Raw genomic sequence first — 23,060 nt, forward strand, 5'->3', positions numbered from 1 at the left:
ATCCTATTTTCAGCAGAGAGTAAACCATCTTTATCTTGTCTGTTCATGCCAATCTAAGCTTTTTCTGGACATCTCCTTCACACTCCTCCAACATATGCCATTACCCAGTTCCAAAGCCATTCCCACATTTTTAAGCATTTATTATGCTGCAGACAATTTCCCATTCTCAATTTTTATCTTTGTCTGGTCCTGCTATTAAACTAAAATACTTGATACTGGGTACTTTATAAACAAAAGAAATTTATTCTTGCAGTTATTTAAGCTAGGAAGTCCAAGAACACAGTGCCAGCAGACTCAGGGTATGTTAAAGGCCTTTTCCATAGGTGACACCTGCTTGTGTCCTCACACAGCAGAAGGGGCAAATATGTTCCCTCAGGCCCTTTTATGAGAGCTAAAATCCCATACATGAGGGTCTCCCAAAGGGCCCACCTCTCAATGACCCCATCTCTTAATACTAGCAACTGGGAGTGATAGTACTTCAACATATAACTTTGGAGGTACACAATGTTCAGATCATAGAAACTTTATACTTAAGAATATTTGTCTTCAAGTTATTACCCTATTTTTAGAAAATTGCAGAGAGAGGGAGAGAAAGAGAGAGTGAGCTCTCATCTGTTGGCTTACTCTAAATGGAACAAACCTCTATTATTAAATCAGAAAATCAAACTTGAAAATTCAATAACATCTAAAGTAAAAACAACTTACATCTTAGAACTTAAGTTCTACAAGATCTGATTTACAAAGTCTATATAGCAGAAAATCTTTTACTCTTATATGTAATAGGATTATGCATGCTTTAAGAAGCAGAACCAATGGAAAATAAGACAAGAATTCAGAATCTCAAAGACAAACTGATAGACAGTCTCACAACAATAAAATACTTGAAATATTCCCTTCTAAACATATGACTGTGAAACAATGGTAAGTGTATGAAAGGGGGAAGAACTTAGGGTCAAACTAGAGAAAGAAAGATGAAAAAAAAGAACCTGTTATAACTAGAATGTTCATCTTTATCATCTTAACACTTTGCATACATTAAAATGATGATCAGGCTGGTTTTATATACACTTCTGATCTTGCTTCATGTTTGTTGCATTTGAAAAGGATTTTCCTACTTTAAAACTTTAAATATAAGGCTAAACAGAATACTGAGGAAGTCTGTCGTAAGAGCACTTATTAGCACATTTCACGCCTATTTTACTACATTTAAACGATCTTGAAACCACTGGAGTGTCTCAGTTAGGTTTCCCTTGAACTTATCACCTTATAAATGCATGTATAGGTCTTTGTCAAAGGCAATATCTTTTTCAAAAGTACCATCTGTATCAGCTTATTAACTGCAATGACCACTTCAGATGGATGACAATGTAAGGGGAATAGAGGTCTCAAGTATATTGGAAAGTTTTTGATGACTTAATAATTCTATGATCTTGTTTTTGTAGTGTTTTGTTTTTTCAAACTTTCTCTTGGTCTTCCATTCTCAGCATCTAAAAAGGTTTTAGCCTAATGTCTAAAACCCTTCAGTAGTATTTAGAATTCCTTTTGTGAACACTGGTAGAGAAAAAGAGAGCCACTCATGGAGTGATAACGGGTAACGCTCAGCCACTCCAAGCTCTTTTGATGTGGGATACTATTGCATTTAGTATCTTCACTCCAATTTTACTCAAGTCGCTCAAAATAATAGAAACATTTGCACTTCTACCACCACTCTAAAAAGTTTAGAAGCCAAATTGCTACATAAAATTTCTGGTTTATTGGACACCATAAAGATTGGAGGCTTTTTCCATGATTGTTTTTAACTCTCTGTGTGTGTACATGTGGGGGGGGGGGGCGGGGTGATCGCCCATTCACTTGCTGCCTTGGTCCAAAGTTAGGAACCATGAAGGCAATCTAGGTGTCCCACTTGGCCCCACTTGGGTGTCATCTTGAGCCATAACTACTATCTCCAAGGGTCTACATTAGTAAGTACCTGGAGCCAGACATTGAACACAGGCACTCCAATGTGGAATTCAAGAGTCTTAATCCCTTGGCTAAGCACTTTCTCTTTCCTTTGAATTTTTATAGTTTTCTGATAGCTCAAAAACATAAGAAATACAAAAATAAGTTAGTTGTTCAGTTACTTTTATGGCTAAAACCATCTTTATATTTAAAAAGTGCCTATACATTTGTACATGCCAGAAAATTTTAATTAATAGGTAAGTATTTATACTGATACCAGTTATACATATATAGAACATTGGATCAGTTTTGATATTTCTAGTCTTAGTATCTTTGATCTTCAATTTAGGATTTCCAACTGTGTACTAGTCTCAAAATTCAGCAGCCCAACCACCACTCCTTTAGCTGGTAAAAGCTGAACCTCTTCTTTCTCCCATAGAAGTTGGTCTAATCCTTTTTTTTTTTTTTTTTTTTTTTGACAGGCAGAGTTAGACAGTGAGAGAGACAGAGAGAAAGGTCTTCCTTTCATTGGTTCTGCCACCAAAATGGCTGCTATGGCCGGCACGCTGTGCCGATCTGAAGCCAGGAGCCTGGTGCTTCCTCCTGGTCTCCCACGCGGGTGCAGGGCCCAAGCACTTGGGCCATCCTCCACTGCCTTCCTGGGCCACAGCAGAGAGCTGGACTGGAAGAGGAGCAACCGGGACAGAATCCGGCACCCCAACTGGGACTAGAACCCAGGGTGCCGGTGCCACAGGCAGAGGATTAGCGTAGTGAGCTGCGGCGCTGGCCATGTCTAATCCTTTAATAGTCAAAGTCCAGTAAGAAAAACCATAATAGAAAAGATTCAATAGAAGTTGGATATAGGAAAGAAGGAATTCACCTTAATGTGCTTCATACATATTGGAGGGGGAGTGCAAAGTAGGGCTAGTAGCCTAATTAAGTAGTTCCCTCAGCCAGGGGAAGGGGCCTGAGCTGAGCTGAGCTCACAGAGCTTAGCACTTTGTAAGGGAAATCCTATGGACTCAGATTTAGGAAGAGGGACTGTACTGCTCCAACCGTGCTGATAGTAAGAAGGTCAAAGGCCGACTATAGGCAGGGTAAGGACTCAGACTTCTGAGACAGGGGCACTTCTAGACTACTGGTATCTGCAAGAGATTATGATGGAGCTAGTTCTTGGTATGCATAGAAACAAAACAACTGAAGACTGGAACTTACCACTGCTACCAACGGAAAGCGATTTCACAAGGTACGCAGAGCAACAGCAAGGAAATTCAGATCCTGTCTTCTCTTGACCTTTCCTTCCAGTTTCTCCTCTGGCCAAATCTAACATGGAACTGGATGTTGGAGAAAAATGTAGTTTTCAGAGCTGTCATTCCAGCATTGCAAAGCAGGGTACATAAAGTGAACTTCAAGTTGAGAGATAATATGGGGGGTCATCAAAAATTCATTAAAAATAGATATGAAAAATTGCATGCATTCCAAAGTTCTTGTACTAAAATAAAATTATCCTATTTTTTCACAGTTTTTAAAAGTTCCTTTGTACCTCTTCTCAGCTTATTCACAAACTGTCATCTCTATTCATCCTTCAAGTCTCAGCTAGAGACTCCTTCCCCAACCTTGGAGGTAGAAGTAGGCAAGCACTCCTTTCTCTGTGCTCATGTGTGTTTTGAATAGGGGCATAGGATACATTCACAAGAATTTCACAAACATAAAAGGGATAGATGGACAATAAGTTTATGGGAAAATGCTCAGTCTCACCATATTAAGAATCAAATAAACATGCAATCAAAGTAAGAAAATATTTTTCACCTATCAGACTGCAAAAATATTAGTAATGCTATTAATGGCAAAGATTTAGTAAAAATGCTGTTGCTAAAATATGAACTGGTGGTGGATCATCTTGCTGTAAAAATCTGTTTGTTCTCTGATACTCCCCACAGGAAAATGAACCTGTAAGCCTCATGACAGCAGATGTGCTTAATAAAAATAATGAAGAATGAAGGCAGTTACAGGTCCTTCCTGAGAACTGAGTTGATAAAAAGAGCAACAGTAGAGAAGACAAAATGAGAATGATAGATTCTTCTAGTTCATTAGATGAGTCCTAGCATCAAACCATCCCTGTGATGTCCCTACTTTTTACATGCATATACATATTTTTGTAAGGAGGTTTAAAGGTTTTATTTCTGGGGTGTGTTTTTAACCTAACCATGTTCCACATTACATTATCAAGGTTTGATTCCCAGTTCCAACTTCTGACTCCCACCTTTCTATTAGTATAAACCCTGAGATGCAGTGGTGATGGCTCAAGTAAATGTGTTCTGTTACCCACATGGGAGACCTGGCTTCAGTTGCCATGCAGTCTTGCCTGTTGTAGGCATTTGGGGACCACACCAATGTTCGTTCTCTCTCTCCCCTCTCTCTCCTTCTCTTTCTCCCTCTCTTCTCTCCTCAAATAAATAATTTGTTTAAGTTTTGTTTGTTTTCTGAACATAGAAATACATAAAAATTAAAACAAATATCTTACAATTTTAACTTGAAGTAAACTCAGTTGACATTTTTGTTAAGTTACATATGTACATAGCTAGACAAAAATATTCTGTTCAGTGAAACATAAGATATTAATATGAAAACCTTTTTTTCCACCCCTGGTCCATTAAATGGAAATATTTTTGGTTGTGATTTTAAATATTTCAAATGTTAGAAAATCTCACTCCAAGTATAAAGCTATATCTGTTCTATTTGATCCAAACTTTTTATTTTTGGCTTAAATTACATTTAACTGTATTTCCCGGTACTATACACCCCTAGAAGCCACAGTGTTATTGTGGCCTTATGATATGGTAAAATGATAAACTGGATAGACCATCGATAATAGGTAATTTAATTCTCTCACTATTGAGATGAAAAAACACTGAGACATGGAGAGTTTATGTAATAAGCCCAAGCTCCAATTCCAACGACTAATAAAGTAACTAATAGAACAAACACCTTACCTCCAAATTCCAGAAGCAAATACACAGAAATTAACTTAAAAAGTGCGTTTTAAGCTTATTAATGTATAACCCATCATTATTTTTCTCCAATGTAATATAAATTTCCTTAGGAAGAAGATTATGTTTCTAATATTTTTGCTGTATTTCTTAGAGCTCTTCAAGTAAAAAAAATTCACATCTCACCAGGTGTTTCACATGAGTTTGACAACTGTTTTTAAAACACTGCTAACCCTTTAAGCTTGTACCCTAACATAATTTGTGTTTGTGTGACTCATTACAAATAGAAACGAGAATATTCTCTAAATATTAGACTCAATGAGAATTTCCTTAGCGATATCAAAGCTTCGTATGCCTAGGACTACTAATGAAAGCAGTAACAGAGATGTAAATGCCATGTTCTTTGGGATTCTTTGCCATCAAGATTGTCATCATTTTGACAGAGCGAGGGACTTCAAGGATAGTATTAGGGGACAAAAAAGACATCACAATGCTCTAGTAAATTTTAAGAATACTAAGTGAAAAATCAATGTGAAAACTCCATAAATGTCTATATTGTGGGAGGGAGGACTTAGAATTAATTACCAAAATAAACATAATAGCTAGAGAAATTAATTCAATTTCTGTTCTTTTGGTGTTAATGTCTTCATAAAGAAATTTCACAAAAGAAAAATGCAGATGACCCATTAAAATAGAAGACTACCTAATAATGAGACCTGAAAAATGGCCAATAATTGGCCGGCACCGCAGCTCCTTTGGCTAATCCTCCACCTGTGGTGCCAGCACCCCTAGGTTCCAGTCCCGGTTGGGGCTCCAGATTCTGTCCCAGTTGCTGCTCTTCCAGTCCAGCTCTCTGCTGTGGCCCGGGAAGGCAGTGGAGGATGGCCCAAGTGCTTGGGCCCTGCACCCGCATGGGAGACCAGGAGGAAGCACCTGGCTCCTGGCTTCGGATCGGTGCAGCACCGGCCTTGGCGGCCGTTTGGGGAGTGAACCAACAGAAGGAAAACCTTTATCTCTGTCTCTCTCTCTCTCTCATAAGCTAATTCTGCCTGACAAAAAAAAAAAAAAAAAAAAAAAAAAAAAAAAAGGATAATAATGACACCTAATGCGATCAAAAATGTAGGAATGGAGATTTCCGTATTCTGTAGCCAGAGGTACAAATTGACCCAATTTTTTGAAGACAATTTTGCTTGACTATTAATATTTTAAATGTGAATGCCTTTTGATTTATCATGTCCAATACTAGAATCTTTGCCAAGGAATTAGAAAGTATGCCAAAAAAATTCCAAGTGAAAGGATGTTTATTTCATTGCTTATAACAACAAACAGCTGGATAATGTCCTAAATGTCCATCAATAAAATACTGGTCAGTTGTTCAATGAATACACAGCTATTAAAAACAATGACATAAACCAAATTGCACTGACAGAAAAATATATTAATGGCATACAATTAGTTAAGTAAATAGAAGGAAAAAATAGGTAATGACTAGAAAAATATGTTCAGAATTCTTTTAAGTTCACATGTGTGTATAAATGTATAAACATATCCTTAGCTATCATGGAATACTTTCATGCACAACTATGTACATTGTTGCATTATTCAATTATTATACAATAAGCTTGTATTGTAATTGGGAAAGATAATAAAGATATCTTGATTTTGAAGGAAAAAAAGACCACACACTTAAATACTAAACTTCTAAACTGAATGGTAGGGAGTCATATGGTCAAGTTCCATAAAACACTGACAATTTTCTCTTTTTGTACTCCATAATGTTAGCATTAAGTTCTAAAACTTGTTTTGATATAAGAACAATAAAAAGACTGTGACTATGTAAGCTTGGGAGCTCTTGAGCTCCATATTAATGGTTTTCTTTGATTTGATAATCTGGAATATATGTGAAATGACATAAGGCAAATTTATTTCATAGTAGTAATAGTACTTGTAGAAATTTACCACCTGACAGGCACTGCTGTAAGTGCTTTAAGTGTATCAACACATTTACTTCTCACAATAACTCCAAATAATGGATGCTAATGTTATCTTTACAGATGCAAAATCTGAGGTATCAAAAGATTAATTAATTTGTTCTGCAATATTGCCAAGCTAGAAAGTAGTAAATAGTAGATACTCTGATACTTGAGTTCCATATTAGTACTTCTATTTCTAGAAGACTTGATATCCCTTACTTGATTTATGCTTTCACTCAGGGAAGAAAGTTACAAACTTTAAAGCCATTTTCTAGAAATGATATAAATCAAGAGGCTTCTGAGAATCTTTGATTTACATTTAGTTAAAAAGTAGCATAAAAAGCAACTGTTGTAGTGCTTTTAGAAGAGAATCTAGGAGGATACATTCATGACTTGGAGATATGCAGCAATTTCTTAGATCACAAAAGCAAAAGCTGGTTTTGGAAAACTGTTAAATAAATTCATCAAAAAGAATAGGACTATTTATAAGGTTATAATCAAGAAATGACAGAACCAAAAGAGATAGTGGCAGAATAGGGTCAGTTGTAGCAGAGGACAGGAGGGGTTTGCCAGAACATAGGAGATAGTCATGTGGAAAGGTAACTCGAAAAAGTTGTTGTTTTCAGAATGCAGACATGATTCAGAATGCAGAATGATCTTTGTTGAGGGTATACAGCCAGACTGAGATGCTCCAGGAAGGGACTAATGGGAATTAATAGAATAATATTACTCTCCTTCATCTCTCGCATCACTCACCAGCACTCCTTCTTGACAGAATCAAGTTGACAGAGTTTTATGAAAGAATATGGAGGACTCCCTCCAACCTTTGTATTTTAATGCTATATTTATAAATCACTGAGAACTGAAATGAAGGATGAATGAAACCTTCAGGAAGGTAGTTGAGAAGAGTCAGTTCTTAAAAGACTGACATTATTTATACTGTTTATTGTTTTATTCAGAATACAAAAATACATTCATTGCACACTGAAAAAGAAAAGAGGGGGCGGAGCCAAGAGGGTGAAATAGTGAGAGCGTGCACTGATAGTCTGGGAAAAGACAGTTTAATAAAAGTGGAGTTACTGTAGCCTCAGAAAAGGCTCAGGAAAAAATTTCAGAGGAAACTCTTCCAGATCTAGTGCATGTGACACGGAGGACCTACGGGGAGAGCAAGGTCACCCACCACATGGAAGCCGAGCTGCCAGAGCTGAGCCAGGAGCCTAGCCACAGAAGCCGAGCCGCAGAAGCTGAGCCGCAGAGTCTGATCACCAGCGCTGGAAGGGGAGGTGAGACAAAAACCTCGGTAACCTGAGACATTCGCGGGGAAAGGCAGAAAGAGCCTACAGGGAAAGAGGCCTGAAGCCCCACTGGGGAAAGTTCACCAGGCTGACTGGAGGAGAGAAAAAAATGAATAAATCTGGGGAACCGGCATGGACATTAGCTTCTCTCTCCACTCACCTTAAAAAGCCGAGCAAGACAAAGAGCAGGAGCCATTTTACGTATGTAAAGCAGGGCCTGCCATTAGCCAAGCAGAAAAACCTGACTCTGGTGGGGAGAAATAACAGGAGGTTAAGAACAAGTGAAAGGGTGGAGCTAACGAACTGAGACTGTGAAAATCTGAGGGGGGTGGCGAATGAACTCACCGAGTACACAAACTCAGTAACCTGGGCAACCCGGTGAGAGACTGTGGAGAAATTGGAGACCACACTGAGGGCTGCATAAACTCTTTGTGTGGTCCCAGGGGTAAGCAGACGAATACCCACAGGGGCCAGATTTCATACATCAACACCCTCAGTTCCACTCAGCTGTGTGGAATTACTTCCCAACTGAGTCAAAAAAAAAAAAAAAAAAAGAAAGAAAGAAAGAAAGAAAGAGAGATAGAGAGAGAGATCGAGAGTGAGAGAACAATCTGGGTGAGTCACCTTTGGCACACCCTTAACCTGAAGAACCAAACAGAGCTCTGGACACCCATCACAGCCTCTAAGGATCCATCAAAAGCAGGCAGTCCACTTAATCTAGACTCACATTATAACAAGAAAAAACACCACACCGAAGAAACCAAAGAATATCTCCAATATGCCAAACAACAAATGCAAAAACCGAGGTAACAAGAACAAAGAAGACACTATGACGCCCCCAAATGAAAAAGACACCCCAAGCCAAGATTATGAAAATGATGAGATGGAAGAAATGCAAGAAGCCGATCTCAAAAAATTGATAAGAACATTAAGAAGTTCTCAAAAAACAAATTATTGAACTACAGAAATCCTTAATGGACAAGATAGAAAATCCCTCGCACGAAAATGAAATATTAAGGAGGAATCAAAATGAAATGAAACAACTAGTGGAACATGAAACTGTGATAGTGATGAGAAATCATAATGAAATGAAGAATTCAATAGATCAAATGACAAACAAAATAGAGAGCCTTAAAACCAGAATGGGTGAAGCAGAAGAGAGAATATCAGACTTGGAAGACAGAGAACAGGAAAATATACAGTCAAACCAAAGAAAAGAGGAAATTAGAAATCTAAAAAATATTGTCGGGAATCTTCAGGATACTATTAAAAAACCCAACATTCGGGTTCTAGGAGTTCCTGAAGGCATGGAGAGGGAGAAAGGATTAGAAGGCCTTTTTAGTGAGATACTAGCAGAAAATTTCCCAGGTTTGGAGAGGGACAGAGACATCCTAGTACAGGAAGCTCACAGAACCCCTAATAAACATGACCAAAAGAGATCCTCACCACGACATGTTGTAATCAAACTCACCACAGTGAAACATAAAGAAAAGATCCTAAAATGTACAAGAGAGAAACGTCAGATTACTCTCAGAGGATATCCAATCAACTCACAGCTGACTCTCATCAGAAACCCTACAAGCTAGGAGGAAATGGCGAGATATAGCCCAGGTACTAAGAGAGAACAACTGCCAGCCCAGAATATTATATCCTGCAAAGCTCTCATTTGTGAATGAAGGTGAAATAAAGACCTTTCATAGCAAACAGAAATTGAAAGAATTTGTCGCCACTTGTCCAGCCCTGCAAAAGATGCTTAAAGATGTGTTACACACAGAAACACAGAAACACGGTCATCAATATGAAAGAAGGTAAACAAAGGAAACCTCACAGCAAAAGATCACAAGAAATTCAAAACATATATCAGAAAATATCTTTGGCAAATGACAGGGCAAAGTTACTACTTATCAATAGTCACATTGAACGTTAATGGCCTGAACTGCCCAGTTAAAAGACACAGATTGGGTGATTAGGTTAAGGAACAAAACCCATCTATTTGCTGCTTACAAGAAACACATCTTTCCAATAAAGATGCATGCAGACTGAAAGTGAAAGGCTGGAAAAAGATATACCATGCCAACAGAAATGAAAAAAGAACAGGTGTAGCCATCTTAATATCAGACAACATAAACTTTACCACAAAAACTGTTAGGAGAGACAAAGAGGGGCACTATATAATGATTAAGGGATCAATTCAATAGGAAGATATAACGATTATCAATATATATGCATCTAATTACAGGGCACCGGTTTATTTAAAAGATTTGTTAAGGAACTTAAAGGGAGACTTAGACCCCAATACAATAGTACTGAGGGACTTCAATACTCCACTCTCAGAAATAAACAGATCAACAGGACAGAAGATCAACAAGGAGACAGTAGATTTAAACGACACTATAGCCCAAATGGATCTAACAGATATCTACAGAACTTTTCATCCTACACATAAAGCATTTACATTCTTCTCAGCAGTACATGGAACCTTCTCTAGGATTGACCACATATTGGCCATAAAGCAAGTCTCAGCAAATTCAAAAGAATTAGAATCATACCATGCAGCTTCTCAGACCATAAAGGAATGAAGGTGGAAATTAGCAACTCAGGAATCCCTAGAGCATATGCAAACACATGGAGATTGAACAACATGCTCCTGAATGAACAATGGCTCATAGAAGAAATTAAAGAGAAATCAAAAATTTTCTGGAAGTAAATGAGGATAACAGCACAGCATACCAAAACTTATGGGATACAGCAAAAACAGTGTTAAGAGGAAAGTTTATATCAATAGTTGCCTACATCAAGAAATTGGAAAGGCACCAAATAGATGAGCTTTCAATGCATCTCAAGGATCTAGAAAATCTGCAGCAAACCAGAATCAAATCTAGTAAGAGAAGAGAAATAATTAAAATCAGAGAAGAAATCAACAGGATTGAATCCAAAAAAAAAAAATTACAAAAATCAGCCAAACGAGGATTTGGTTTTTTGAAAAAATAAACAAAATTGACACCCCATTGGCCCAACTAACTGAAAAAAGAAAAGACCCAGATCAATAAAATCAGAGATGAAAAAGGAAATGTAACAACAGACACTACAGAAATAAAAAGAATCATCAGAAATTACTACAAGGTCTTGTATGCCACCAAACAGGGAAACCTATCAGAAATGGATAGATTCCGGGACACATGCAACCTACCTAAATTGAACCAGGAAGACATAGAAAACCTAAACAGACCCATAACTGAGACAGAAATTGAAACAGTAATAAAGGCCCTCCCAACAAAGAAAAACCCAGGACCAGATAGATTCACTGCTGAACTCTACCAGACATTTAAAGAAGAACTAACTCCAATTCTTCTCAAACTATTCAGAACAATCGAAAAAGAGGGAATCCTCCCAAAGTCTTTCTATGAAGCCAACATCACCTTAATTCCTATGCTGGTAAAAGATGCAGCATTGAAAGAGAATCACAGACCAATATCCCTGATGAACATAAACGCAAAAATCCTCAATAAAATTCTCGTCAATAGAATGCAACAACACATCAGAAACATCATCCACCCAGACCAAGTGGGATTTATCCCTGGTATGCAGGGATGCTTCCATGTGCGCAAAACAATCAATGTGATCCACCACATTAACAGACTGCAGAAGAAAAACCATATGATTATCTCAACAGACGCAGATGAAGCATTTGATAAAATACAACACCCGTTCATGATGAAAACTCTAAGCAAACTGGGTATGGAAGGAACATTCCTCAATACAATCAAAGCACTTTATGAAAAACCCACAGCCAACATCCTATTGAATGGGGAAAAGTTGGAAGCATTTCCACTGAGATCTGGTACCAGACAGGGATGCCCACTCTCACCACTGCTATTCAATATAGTTCTGGAGGTTCTAGCCAGAGCTATTAGGCAAGAAAAAGAAATTAAAGGGATACAAATTGGGAAGGAAGAACTCAAACTATCCCTCTTTGCAGATGATATGATTCTTTATTTAGGGAACCCAAAGAACTCTACTAAGAGACTATTGGAACTCATAGAAGAGTTTGGCAAAGTAGCAGGATATAAAAATCAATGCACTAAAATCAACAGCCTTTGTATACACAGGCAATGCCATGGCTGAGGAAGAACTTCTAAGATCAATCCCATTCACAATAGCCACAAAAACAATCAAATACCTTGGAATAAACTTAACCAAGGACGTTAAAGATCTCTACAATGAAAATTACAAAACCTTAAAGAAAGAAATAGAAGAGGATACCAAAACATGGAAAAACCTTCCATGCTCATTAATTGGAAGAATCAATATTATCAAAATGTCCATTCTCCCAAAAGCAATTTACAGATTCAATCCAATACCAATCAAGATACCAAGACCTTCTTCTCAGATCTGGAAAAATGATGCTGAAATTCATATGGAGGCACAAGAGACCTCGAATAGCTAAAGTAATCCTGTACAACAAAAACAAAGACGGAGGCATCACAACACCAGATTTCAGGACATACTACAGGGCAGTTGTTATCAAAACAGAATGATACTGGTACAAAAACAGATGGATAGACCAATGGAACAGAATTGAAACACCAGAAATCAATCCAAATATCTACAGCCAACTTACATTTCATCAAGGATCCAAAACCAATCCCTGGAGTAAGGACAGTCTATTCAATAAATGGTGCTGGGAAAATTGGATTTCCACGTGCAGAATCATGAAGCAAGACCCCTACCTTTCACCTTACACAAAAATTCACTCAACATGCATTAAAGACTTAAAACTACGACCCGACATCATCAAATTATTAGAGAGCATTGGAAAAACCCTGCAAGACATAGGTACTGGCAATGACTTCTTGGAAAACACCCCAGAAGCACAGGCAGTCAAAGCCAAAATTAACATTTGGGATTGCATCAAATTGAGAAGTTTCTGTACTGCAAAAGAAACAGTCAGGAGAATGAAGAGGCAACCAACAGAATGGGAAAAAATATGTGCAAACTATGCAACAGATTAAGGGTTGATAACCAGAATCTACAAAGAAATCAAGAAACTCCATAACATCAAAACAAACAACCCACTTAAGAGATGGGCCAAGGACCTCAATAGACATTTTTCAAAAGAGGAAATCCAAATGGCCAACAGACACATGAAACAATGTTCAAGATCACTAGCAATCAGGGAAATGCAAATCAAAACCACAATGAGGTTTCACCTCACCCCGGTTAGGATGGCTTACATTCAGAAATCTACCAACAATAGATGCTGGAGAGGATGTAGGGAAAAAGGGACACTAACCCACTGTTGGTGGGAATGCAAACTGGTGAAGCCACTATGGAAGTCAGTCTGGAGATTCCTCAGAAACCTGAATATAACCCTACCATACAACCCAGCCATCCCACTCCTTGGAATTTACCCAAAGGAAATGAAATTGGCAAACAAACAAGCTGTCTGCACATTAATGTTGATTGCAGCTCAATTCACAATAGCCAAGACCTGGAACCAACCCAAATGCCCATCAACAGTAGACTGGATAAAGAAATTATGGGACATGTACTCTACAGAATCCTATACAGCAGTCAAAAACAATGAAATCCGGTCATTTGCAACAAAATGGAAGAATCTGGAACACATCATGCTGAGTGAAATAAGCCAGTCCCAAAGGGACAAATACCATATGTTCTCCCTGATTCGTGACAACTGACTGAACACCAAAAAGGAAACCTGTTGAAGTGAAATCTACACTATGAGAAACGGTGACTTGATCAGCATAGCCCGACTGTTAATGAACAAGTTAATACATTATCCCTCTTAGTAGTTTTTTTTGTCTGTTCTACTTAATATGACTGGTTTAATTCTGTAATTAATACACAATTATTCTTAAGTGTTGAAATTTAACTGAAATGTGATCCCTGTTAAACATAAGAGTGGGAATAAGAGAGGGAAGAGATGTACAATTTGGGACATGCTCAAGCTGACTTGCCCCAAATGGTAGAGTTAGAAACATACCAGGGGACTCCAATTTAATCCCATCAAGGTGGCATGTACCAATGCCATCTCACTAGTCCAAGTGATCAATTTCAGTTCACAATTGATCATAATGAAAGGACTAAGAGTCAAAGGGAGCACATAAACAAGTCTAGTACCTGCTAATACTAACCGGTGGAATAAATAAAGGAGAGAGTGATCCAACATGGGAAGCGAGATACTCAGCAGACTCATAGAATGGCGGATGTCCTAAACAGCACTCTGGCCTCAGAATCAGCCCTAAAGGCATTCCGATCTAGCTGAAAAGCCCATGAGAGTATTTCAGGTGTGGAAAGCCAAGACACTCTGGCAAAAAAAAAAAAAAAAAAAAAAAAAAAAAACCTAAATGAAAGATCCCTGTGAGTGAGATCGCAGTGGAAAGAACAGGTCTTCAAAGAAGGAGGTACCTTTCTCTGAAGGGAGGAGAGAACCTCCACTTTGACTATGACCTTGTCTAAACAAGATAAGAGTCGGAGAACTCAAGGGGCTTCCATAGCCTTGGAAACTCATGACTGGTGCATAGGGAGATTACTGATGCCATAAACAGGAGTGTCAATTTGTAAAGTCAACAACAGGAGTCACTGTGCACTTACTCCTCATGTAGGATCTCTGTCCTTAATGTGCTGTACATTGAGGCTTAATGCTATAATGAGTACTCAAACAGTATATTTCACTTTGTGTTTCTATGGGGGTGCAAACTGTTGAAATCTTTACTTAATGTATACTAAACTGATCTTCTGTTAAAAAAAAAAAGAAGAAATTAGCAATTCCCAACTTGACTCTCACTGGGATTAAACATGACAATAGGTCTGATCTGATTTCATCATCATTTAAAAAATCATCTATTATTTTTCACTTTATGTTTCTGTGTGGGAGCAAACTGTTGAAATCTTTACTTAATGTATGCTAAACTGATCTTCTGTAAATAAAGAGAATCGAAAATGAATCCTCATGTGAATGGAAGGGGAGAGGGAGTGGGAGAGGGGAGGGTTGCGGGTGGGAGGGACGTTATGGGGGGGAAGCCATTGTAATCCATAAGCCGTACTTTGGAAATTTATATTCATTAAATAAAAGTTAAAAAAAATGAAATCCGGTCATTTGCAACAAGATGGAGGAATCTGGAGAACATCATGCTGAGTTAATTAATCCAGTCCCAAAGGGATAAATATCATATGTTCTCCCTGATCAGTGACAACTAACTGAGCACCAAAGGGGAAACCTGTTGAAGTAAAATGGACACTATGAGAAACAGTGACTTGATCAGCTCTTGTCCTGACTGTTGATGTACAATGTAATACTTTATCCATGTTAGTATTTTTTCTTTGTTTTGTTCTAGTACTATTGGTTGAACTCTGTAATAACACACAATTATTCTTACGTGTATAAATTTTAACTGAAAAGTGTTCCCTGTTAGGAATTTGGAAAACGTTATGCTGAGTGAAATAAGCCAATCCCAAAGGGACAAATATCATATGTTCTCCCTGATTCGTGACAACTAACCGAGCACCAAAAAGGAAACCTGTTAAAGTGAAATGAACACTATGAGAAACGGTGACTTGATCAGCCCTTGCCCTGACTGTTAATGAACAACTTAATACATTATCCCTCTTATTATTTTTTTTTGTTTGTTCTACTTAATACTTTTGGTTGAATACTGTAATCAATACACAGTTATTCTTAGCTGTTGAAACTTAACTGAAAACTGATCGTTGTTAAATATAAGAGTGGTAATAAGAGAAGGAAGAGATGTGCAATTCGGGAAATGCTCAAGCTGACTTGCTCCAAACGGTAGAGTTAGAAACATATCAGGGGATTCCAATTCAATCCCATCAAGGTGGCATGTACTAATGCCATCTCACTAGTCCTGGTGATCAATTTCTGTTCACAACTGATCATAATGATAGGACTAAGAGCCAAAGAGTCACATAAACAAGACTACTGTCTGCAAATACTAACTGATAGAATAAAAAAGGGAGAGAACGATCCAACACGGGAAGCGGGATACACAGCAGACTCATAGAATGGCAGGTGTCCTAAATAGCACTCTGGCCTCAGAATCAGCCCTTAAGGCATGCGGATCTGGCTGAAAAGCCCATGAGAGTATTTCAGGTGTGGAATGCCAAGACACTCTGGAAAAAAAAATTACCTAAATAAAAGATCTCCGCGAGTGAGATCGCAGTGGAAAGAACAGGTCTTCAAAGAAGGAGGTACCTTTCTCTGAATGGAGGAGAGAACTTCCACTCTGACTATGACCTTGTCTAAATATGATCAGAGTCGGTGAACTCAAAAGGCTTCCATAGCCTTGGAAACTCATGACAAGAGCCTAGGGTGATCACTGATGCCATAACAAGAGTGTCAATTTGTTAAGTCAACAACAGGAGTCACTGTGCACTTACTCCTCATGTAGGATCTCTGTCCTTAATATGCTGTGCATTGTGATTTAATGCTATAACGAGTACTCAAACAGTATTTTTCACTTTGTGTTTCTATGTGGGTGCAAACTGTTGAAATCTTTACTTAATATATGCTAAACTGATTTTCTGTATATAAAGAGAATTGAAAATGAATCTTGATATGAATGGAAGGGGAGAGGGAGAGGGAAAGAGGAGGGTTGTGGGTGGGAGGGAAGTTATGGGTTGGGAAGCCATTGTAATCCATAAGCTGTACTTTGGAAATTTATATTCATTAAATAAAAGTTTAAAAAAAGAAAAAGAAAGGAAAAAAAGAGAGAAAATAGATATAGGTCCATGCATCTATAGCCAACTGATTTTTGACAAAACTGCCAAAATCATACATTGGAAGAAGGACAGTCCATTCAATAAACAGGGATGGGAAAATTGTATATCCATAGCAAAAGAATCAATCTATCACTTACCTCTTGAGAAGTCCACACAAAATGTACTGAAGATTAAATAAAGACGTAGAATCATCCTAGGATTCTTCCAATGAATAAATGGATTTTAATATGATATATATATATAAATACAAAATGGAATATTATCTAGCCAAAAAAAGGATGAATCTCTGGATAACATTATGTTGAGTAAGGGATCACATAAACAAGACTAGTATCTGAAAATACTAACCGATAGAATAAAAAAAAAGGGAGAGAACAATCCAACATAGGAAGTGGGATACACAGCAGACTCATAGAATGGCAGATGTCCTAAACAGCACTCTGGCCTCAGAATCAGCCCTGTCAAAAAAAAAAAAAAAAAAAAAAAGAAAGAAAAAGAAAAAAGAAAAGAAAAGTTGGCTCCTTTCCCAGATCCAATGCTAGAAAACAATCTTCTTTTTTTATTTCTGATGTAGAAATAAAAATTGAAAAATTATAGAAATTGAAAAAGTTGTAGAAATTAAGGGATTGAAGTCATCATCTCTATGCATATTCATAAATGCACTATTGACATCCCTTAGTATATGTAGATAAACATATACAGGAAAAAAATTGCTAAATTTAAATTTGCAGCAAACACTATAGGTGTACTACCAGATACTCTTGTGTTTCTTGTACTGCTGCTGTCTGCTGGCTGCCTTAGCCAATCATTTATTAGTGTGGGAGTAGAAAAGCCCAGGTTTTAACAACTTCGTATTTTATATTTCAGAACTCTGCTGTGGAATCCACTTCCAGTGATACTACATGGGACTTGTCTGACATGGCACCCTTCATAATTTCTAATTCTTTCTTGTCCTGTGTCCCATAGTGCTTTGTCACATTCTTCTGGATGTCCTTAATCTTTTATGTGTGAATTCTCTTCTTAGAATCTGATTCTGGGAAGTCCAATCCAAGACTCTATACCCAAAAACACCAGAGAGAACTAGTATAAAGTTTACTGAAAACCATTTTCTTTCATGAAACTTTGCCATAGATATGATAGTAGTAAAAAAATCCCCTATGGAAAACCGTAGATTTTAAAAGGATTTTAAGTCTAATTTCCCAAAATATCAAAATAAGACAAAAAGCAGTACATCATTCCTCCTTTTCATAACAATAATATCTTTCATTTGTTGAATTTTTACCTATGATTATCATTGTTTTAGTACTTTTTGCATGCCTAATACCATTGGTCTTTCTCAAAATTCTTTTATGAGGGCATTTTCTTTATTTTCCACTTATAGAATGTAGCTCTAAGATCATACAGCTTAGCAAGCAGCTGAGTCAGGATTCAAACTCAGGTTTAATCTGGCTCTACAAGCTCATCATCTTTCTACTTCTCCCCTATTTTATTCTTCTATAGGAGCATCCTATGGAAGAGTAGGTGCCTATCTTCATTGAGTGACTATTGATTTTCCTATCACGTTGATAGGAAATGATGAGGTAATATTTTATCCAATGATTTTCATCAAAGAACTTACTCTTTTTTAAGAAAACTTTTATTTAATAAATATAAATTTCATAGGTACATATTTTGGATTATAGCGGTTCTTCCCCCCCATACCCACCCTCCCACCCCCCACTCTCATCCCACCTCCTACTCCCTCTCCCTTCTCATTCTTCATTAAGATTCATTTTTAATTATCTTTATACACAGAAGATCAACTCTATACTAAGTAAAGATTTCAACAGTTTGCACCCACACAGACACACAAAGTATAAAGTACTGTTTGAAGATTAGTTTTATTGTTAATTCTCATAGTACAACTCATTATGGACAGATGTCCTACATGGGGAGCAAGCGCACAGTGACTCCTGCTGTTGCTTTAGCAATTGACACTCTTATGTATAACGTCAGTGATCACTAGAGGCTCTTGTCATGAGCCACCAAGGCTATAGAAGCCTTTTGAGTCCACAAACTCTGACATTATTTAGAAAGGGCCATAATCAAAGTGGAAGTTCTTTCCTCCCTTCAGAGAAAAGTACATCCTTCTTTGATGACCCCTTCTTTTCACTAGGATCTTGCTCACATACATCTTTCATACAGGTCATTTTTTGCCACAGTGTCTTGGCTTTCCATGCCTGAAATGCTCTCATGGACTTTTTAGCCAGATCTGAGTGCCTTAAGGGCTGATTCTGTGGCCAGAGTGCTGTTTGGGGCATTTGTCATTCTATGATTCTGCTGTGTGCCCTGCTTCTCATGTTGGATCATTCTCTCCTTTTTAATTTTATCTATTATTATTAGCAGACATTCAGGCTTATTTATGTGATCCCTTTGACACTTATTCCTATCTTTATGATCAGCAAAGAACTTACTATTTGCAAATACAAATCATTTGGCTCCAATTTCTCCAAAGGGTTAAAATGTTTTCTTTAATCTTATATTTTAAGAACCCCAGGAGTATCTGTTTCTTGTTATGTCATAGGAGTTCCCATAAAGGAGGTCATCAACAACTAGCTTGCCCAGCTAGTACAGAAGAGGTAGAAATAAACCATTGTGCAAGCACCGAGTCTAGACAGGGTTATTGCACTCAATACCCTATGGTTCATAGATAACTACTTAGATTGCTTAGATAATAACCCTTGCCAAATATTTTTCTCTGGTGAACATTTTTGGCTTCTGAAGGCTGATCAACTTGATTACTATTACTACATGCTATCATGACACACATTCAGTTGTAATGTTGTTTCTTTTGTCTGTAGCAACGGTGAAGGAAATTAAGAATATCCGCACAACAGTGGCAAAAGAAGCTGCAGACGTTTTTCTCTTTGTGATCAGACACAACAACATATAATTCCTTTCAATCTTTGACATTGAAAGCAGTACAACTCAAGGGAATGGCATTGTGTGCGTCTGGCCTTAGAAAACAAAAATACCATCTTCACATCCTGTAAATTCTTCTTTTAATCCTACAGAAGCAAAATGCTTCTACATTACATTTTATGTACCACTACAAGTATTTTCTGAATGTTTTATCTTAGCAGTTATTTAGGTGATGAGACACAGTTTAAGAGTAGAGATTAATTAGGTTGAGTGAAGAAATAATTTACCTAGGACAAAAAAGTTTATTGTTATATCTGCATTGGTTCATTATTCTAGGAGCACCAGAAATTATTAATTCCAAATTTATTTCTATAACATAGAAAGTAACTGGATGCCATTATGTGCTGAATTGTGTCCTCAAAAAGATGTTGAGGTCTATCAGTACTTATGAATACAACCTTATTGGGAAATAGGGTCTTTTTAGATTATCAAGACACCATCACTAAATGAATCCAAATCCAGTATGGTTGCACCCTTAGAAAAGGAGAGATTTGCACAGAAATATACACATTCACAAAGGACAATCCCATCTAAGAATGAAGACAACAAGTAGTACGATGTAACTACAAGCCAAGGAATGCCCAAGATGAGCAGCAAACCATCAGGAGCTAGGAGAGAGACATGGAACAGTTTCTTCCTCAAAGATCTCAGAAAGAATTAATGTTGTCCACATCTTGGTCTCAGACTTCTAGCCTCCAAAACTGTGAAACAATAAACTTCTGTTATTAAGCCACCAGTTTTGGACATTTTATTGTGACAGCACTAGGGAACCAATACAGATGTTAAGAATCAAATTTAATTATCCAATATCTGTGTATTAATTAGGATCATGTCAGTTGCAAGTGTCAGAAACTCAAGAACCTGTATATTTTCAGGGCTTCAAATTACTACTCTCTCCAACCCTCTGCCACTTCCTGCATTCTCAGAAAATACTTCATGGTACCTGATGGAAATGGCCCCTGACAGCTCCCAGTGAACAGTCTATTCTCTGAGCAACACCAGTTTTTGTTAACGTCTATCAACATCCAAGACTATGTCTCACTGGTTTGCCTTCATTATTACATGTGAGTTTTGGTGTGACTAACTCAAGACTCCACATGCAGAGGTGAAATCAACATTGTCTGAAACACATAGACTCAAAAAGGGGTGGCTACTTCTTAGGATGAAAAATCAGTGTTATGGGGCAGGCGCTGTGGCTCCGAGGGTTAAAGCCCTGGCCTGAAGGGCCAGCATCCCATATAGGCACCGGTTCTAGTCCCGGCTGCTCCTTTTCTGATCCAGCTCTCTGCTATGTCCTAGGATAGCAGAAGATGGTCCACATCCTTGGTCCCCTGCACCCACGTGGGAGACCCGGAAGAAGCTCTGGCTCCTGGCTTCAGATCGGCGCAGCTCCAGCCTTTGCAGCCATTTGGGGAGTGAAACAACGGATGGAAGAACTCTCTCTCTCTCTGTACCTCTCTCTGTAACTCTGCCTGTCAAATAAATAAAATAAATCTGAAAAAAAAAGAAAAATCAGTTATTTCCAGAATAAGAGAAATTGTAAATGAGTAGAAAAATGCACAACAGAACAGTTGTCTATTATCATACAGCCCACTATGCCATTGGTTTTCCTTAATGAGGAAGCAAAATATTCATCTGTATTTAAAAATCAGCATCTTGAATCCAAATTTGTTAACTATATGAAGTTTCACTCCCTCTATCCCTGCTCAGCTGATCTCACTGCTGGACTCTCCTGACTGTGTTGCTGTTACACTCTTTTGTTTTGTTTTGTTTTGTTACAGGCAGAGTGGACAGCGAGAGAGAGAGAGACAGAGAGAAAGGTCTTCCTTTGCCGTTGGTTCACCCTCCAATGGCCACCGCGGCCGACGCGCTGCAGCCAGCGCACCGCGCTGATCCAAAGCCAGGAGCCAGGTGCTTCTCCTGGTCTCCCATGGGGTGCAGGGCCCAAGCACTTGAGAGCTGGCCTGGAAGAGGGGCAACCGGGACAGAATCTGGTGCCCCGACCGGGACTAGAACCCGGTGTTCCAGCGCTGCTAGGCGGAGGATTAGCCTAGTGAGCCGTGGCGCCGGCCTACTGTTACACTCTTATTTATTCATTCTTTAAAAAATATTATTGAGGGGATAGGTTTAGTGGCTTTAAGCTGCCTGTTGAGATGCCAGAGTGTCTGTTGAAGTCCTGGCTATTCTGCTTCTGATCTATCTAGCTTTCTGCTAAGGCACCTGGGAATGCAACAAATAATGGCCCTAGTCCTTGGCTTCCTGCCATGCATGTGGGAGACTTACATTGGATTTTAGGATCCTGGCTTTGGTCTGGCCTAACTCAGGCTGTTAGAAGCATTTGGGAGTGAACCATTGGATGGAATATCTCTCTTCTCTATCTATGTCTCTATCACTCTGCCTATGAAATAAATAAATATTTTAAAATATTATTGAGCATTTCATATGAAGGACATGATGATGAAGATAACATCATTGACCTCAAAAATTCGAAATGCTTGAGAATAATGAATATAGAAGTGGACAACATAATTCTGCCTTGAGTGTACCACTCAGATTATCCAACACAAAGCAGTTTTACTCATTGAAGCACGAATTAGAGAATATATAGGGATTTATTATGTATTTTGTCTTTTTGTATCATATGACCTGAATGCACACTCACATTTTATTGAGTGAACATGGAACAACTGGAAAGAACAAAAAATTTGGGCAATTCCCAGTCCAGGACTTAAAAGATCTACTAAGAATATTGGGATGCAAGTAACTTGATCCATAATATGAGATGAGTATGGATAGGAAAAATATAGACCTGATGAATTATTAAAACATACTTAATTCAGAACTCTCTCAAACTTTTCCTGGAGTCATTAGTAGATATTCATCCCTGCCAACATTTCCCACTCTTTTAAGAACCCAGATATCATTTGTCAGTCTGAAAGGACAATTTTTTTTTTGTATGTGTGTGGTACATATGAAGGTATTTCAGAAAGTTCACATATAAATTAAATTAAAATATAAACTAATTTTGGTACAAAAAAAGTTTGAACTTCCTGCATAGATTTTTTTCATAATACCCACTTTCCAAGAACTTTTGGAAGACTCCTTGTATAAGTAGTATGTATTTAATATTCATATTTTCCTAC

General features: G+C 37.9%; 1 protein-coding gene across 6 annotated transcripts in view; it reads right to left on the reverse strand.

Annotated features, from left to right (window-relative positions):
- The window catches only part of LOC149122386 (uncharacterized), a 96,771-nt gene extending 88,069 nt beyond the window's left edge, over window positions 1–8,702 (reverse strand). For 3 of the 6 annotated variants that reach the window (XR_016220274.1, XR_016220275.1, XR_016220273.1), the window contains exons 1-4: window positions 8,542–8,702; window positions 8,357–8,443; window positions 8,082–8,172; window positions 3,154–3,272 (exon numbers count right to left, since the gene is read on the reverse strand). Coding sequence is in view for 3 of the 6 variants with exons in the window: in XM_089312856.1 (XP_089168982.1) it covers window positions 3,154–3,272; window positions 8,357–8,443; window positions 8,542–8,681 (346 nt within the window). In the remaining 3 variants the exon portion in view is untranslated. The remainder of the gene's footprint in view (window positions 1–3,153; window positions 3,273–8,081; window positions 8,173–8,356; window positions 8,444–8,541) is intronic. The other 3 variants (XM_089312856.1, XM_089312858.1, XM_089312857.1) reach the window with 1 other exon arrangement.
- Window positions 8,703–23,060: the final 14,358 nt, after the last annotated feature.

The sequence above is a fragment of the Oryctolagus cuniculus genome, chromosome 14 (assembly GCF_051225735.1).
Source record: "Oryctolagus cuniculus isolate XC-2025 breed Fujian yellow rabbit chromosome 14, ASM5122573v1, whole genome shotgun sequence".
In the NCBI taxonomy this organism is placed as follows: domain Eukaryota; kingdom Metazoa; phylum Chordata; class Mammalia; order Lagomorpha; family Leporidae; genus Oryctolagus; species Oryctolagus cuniculus.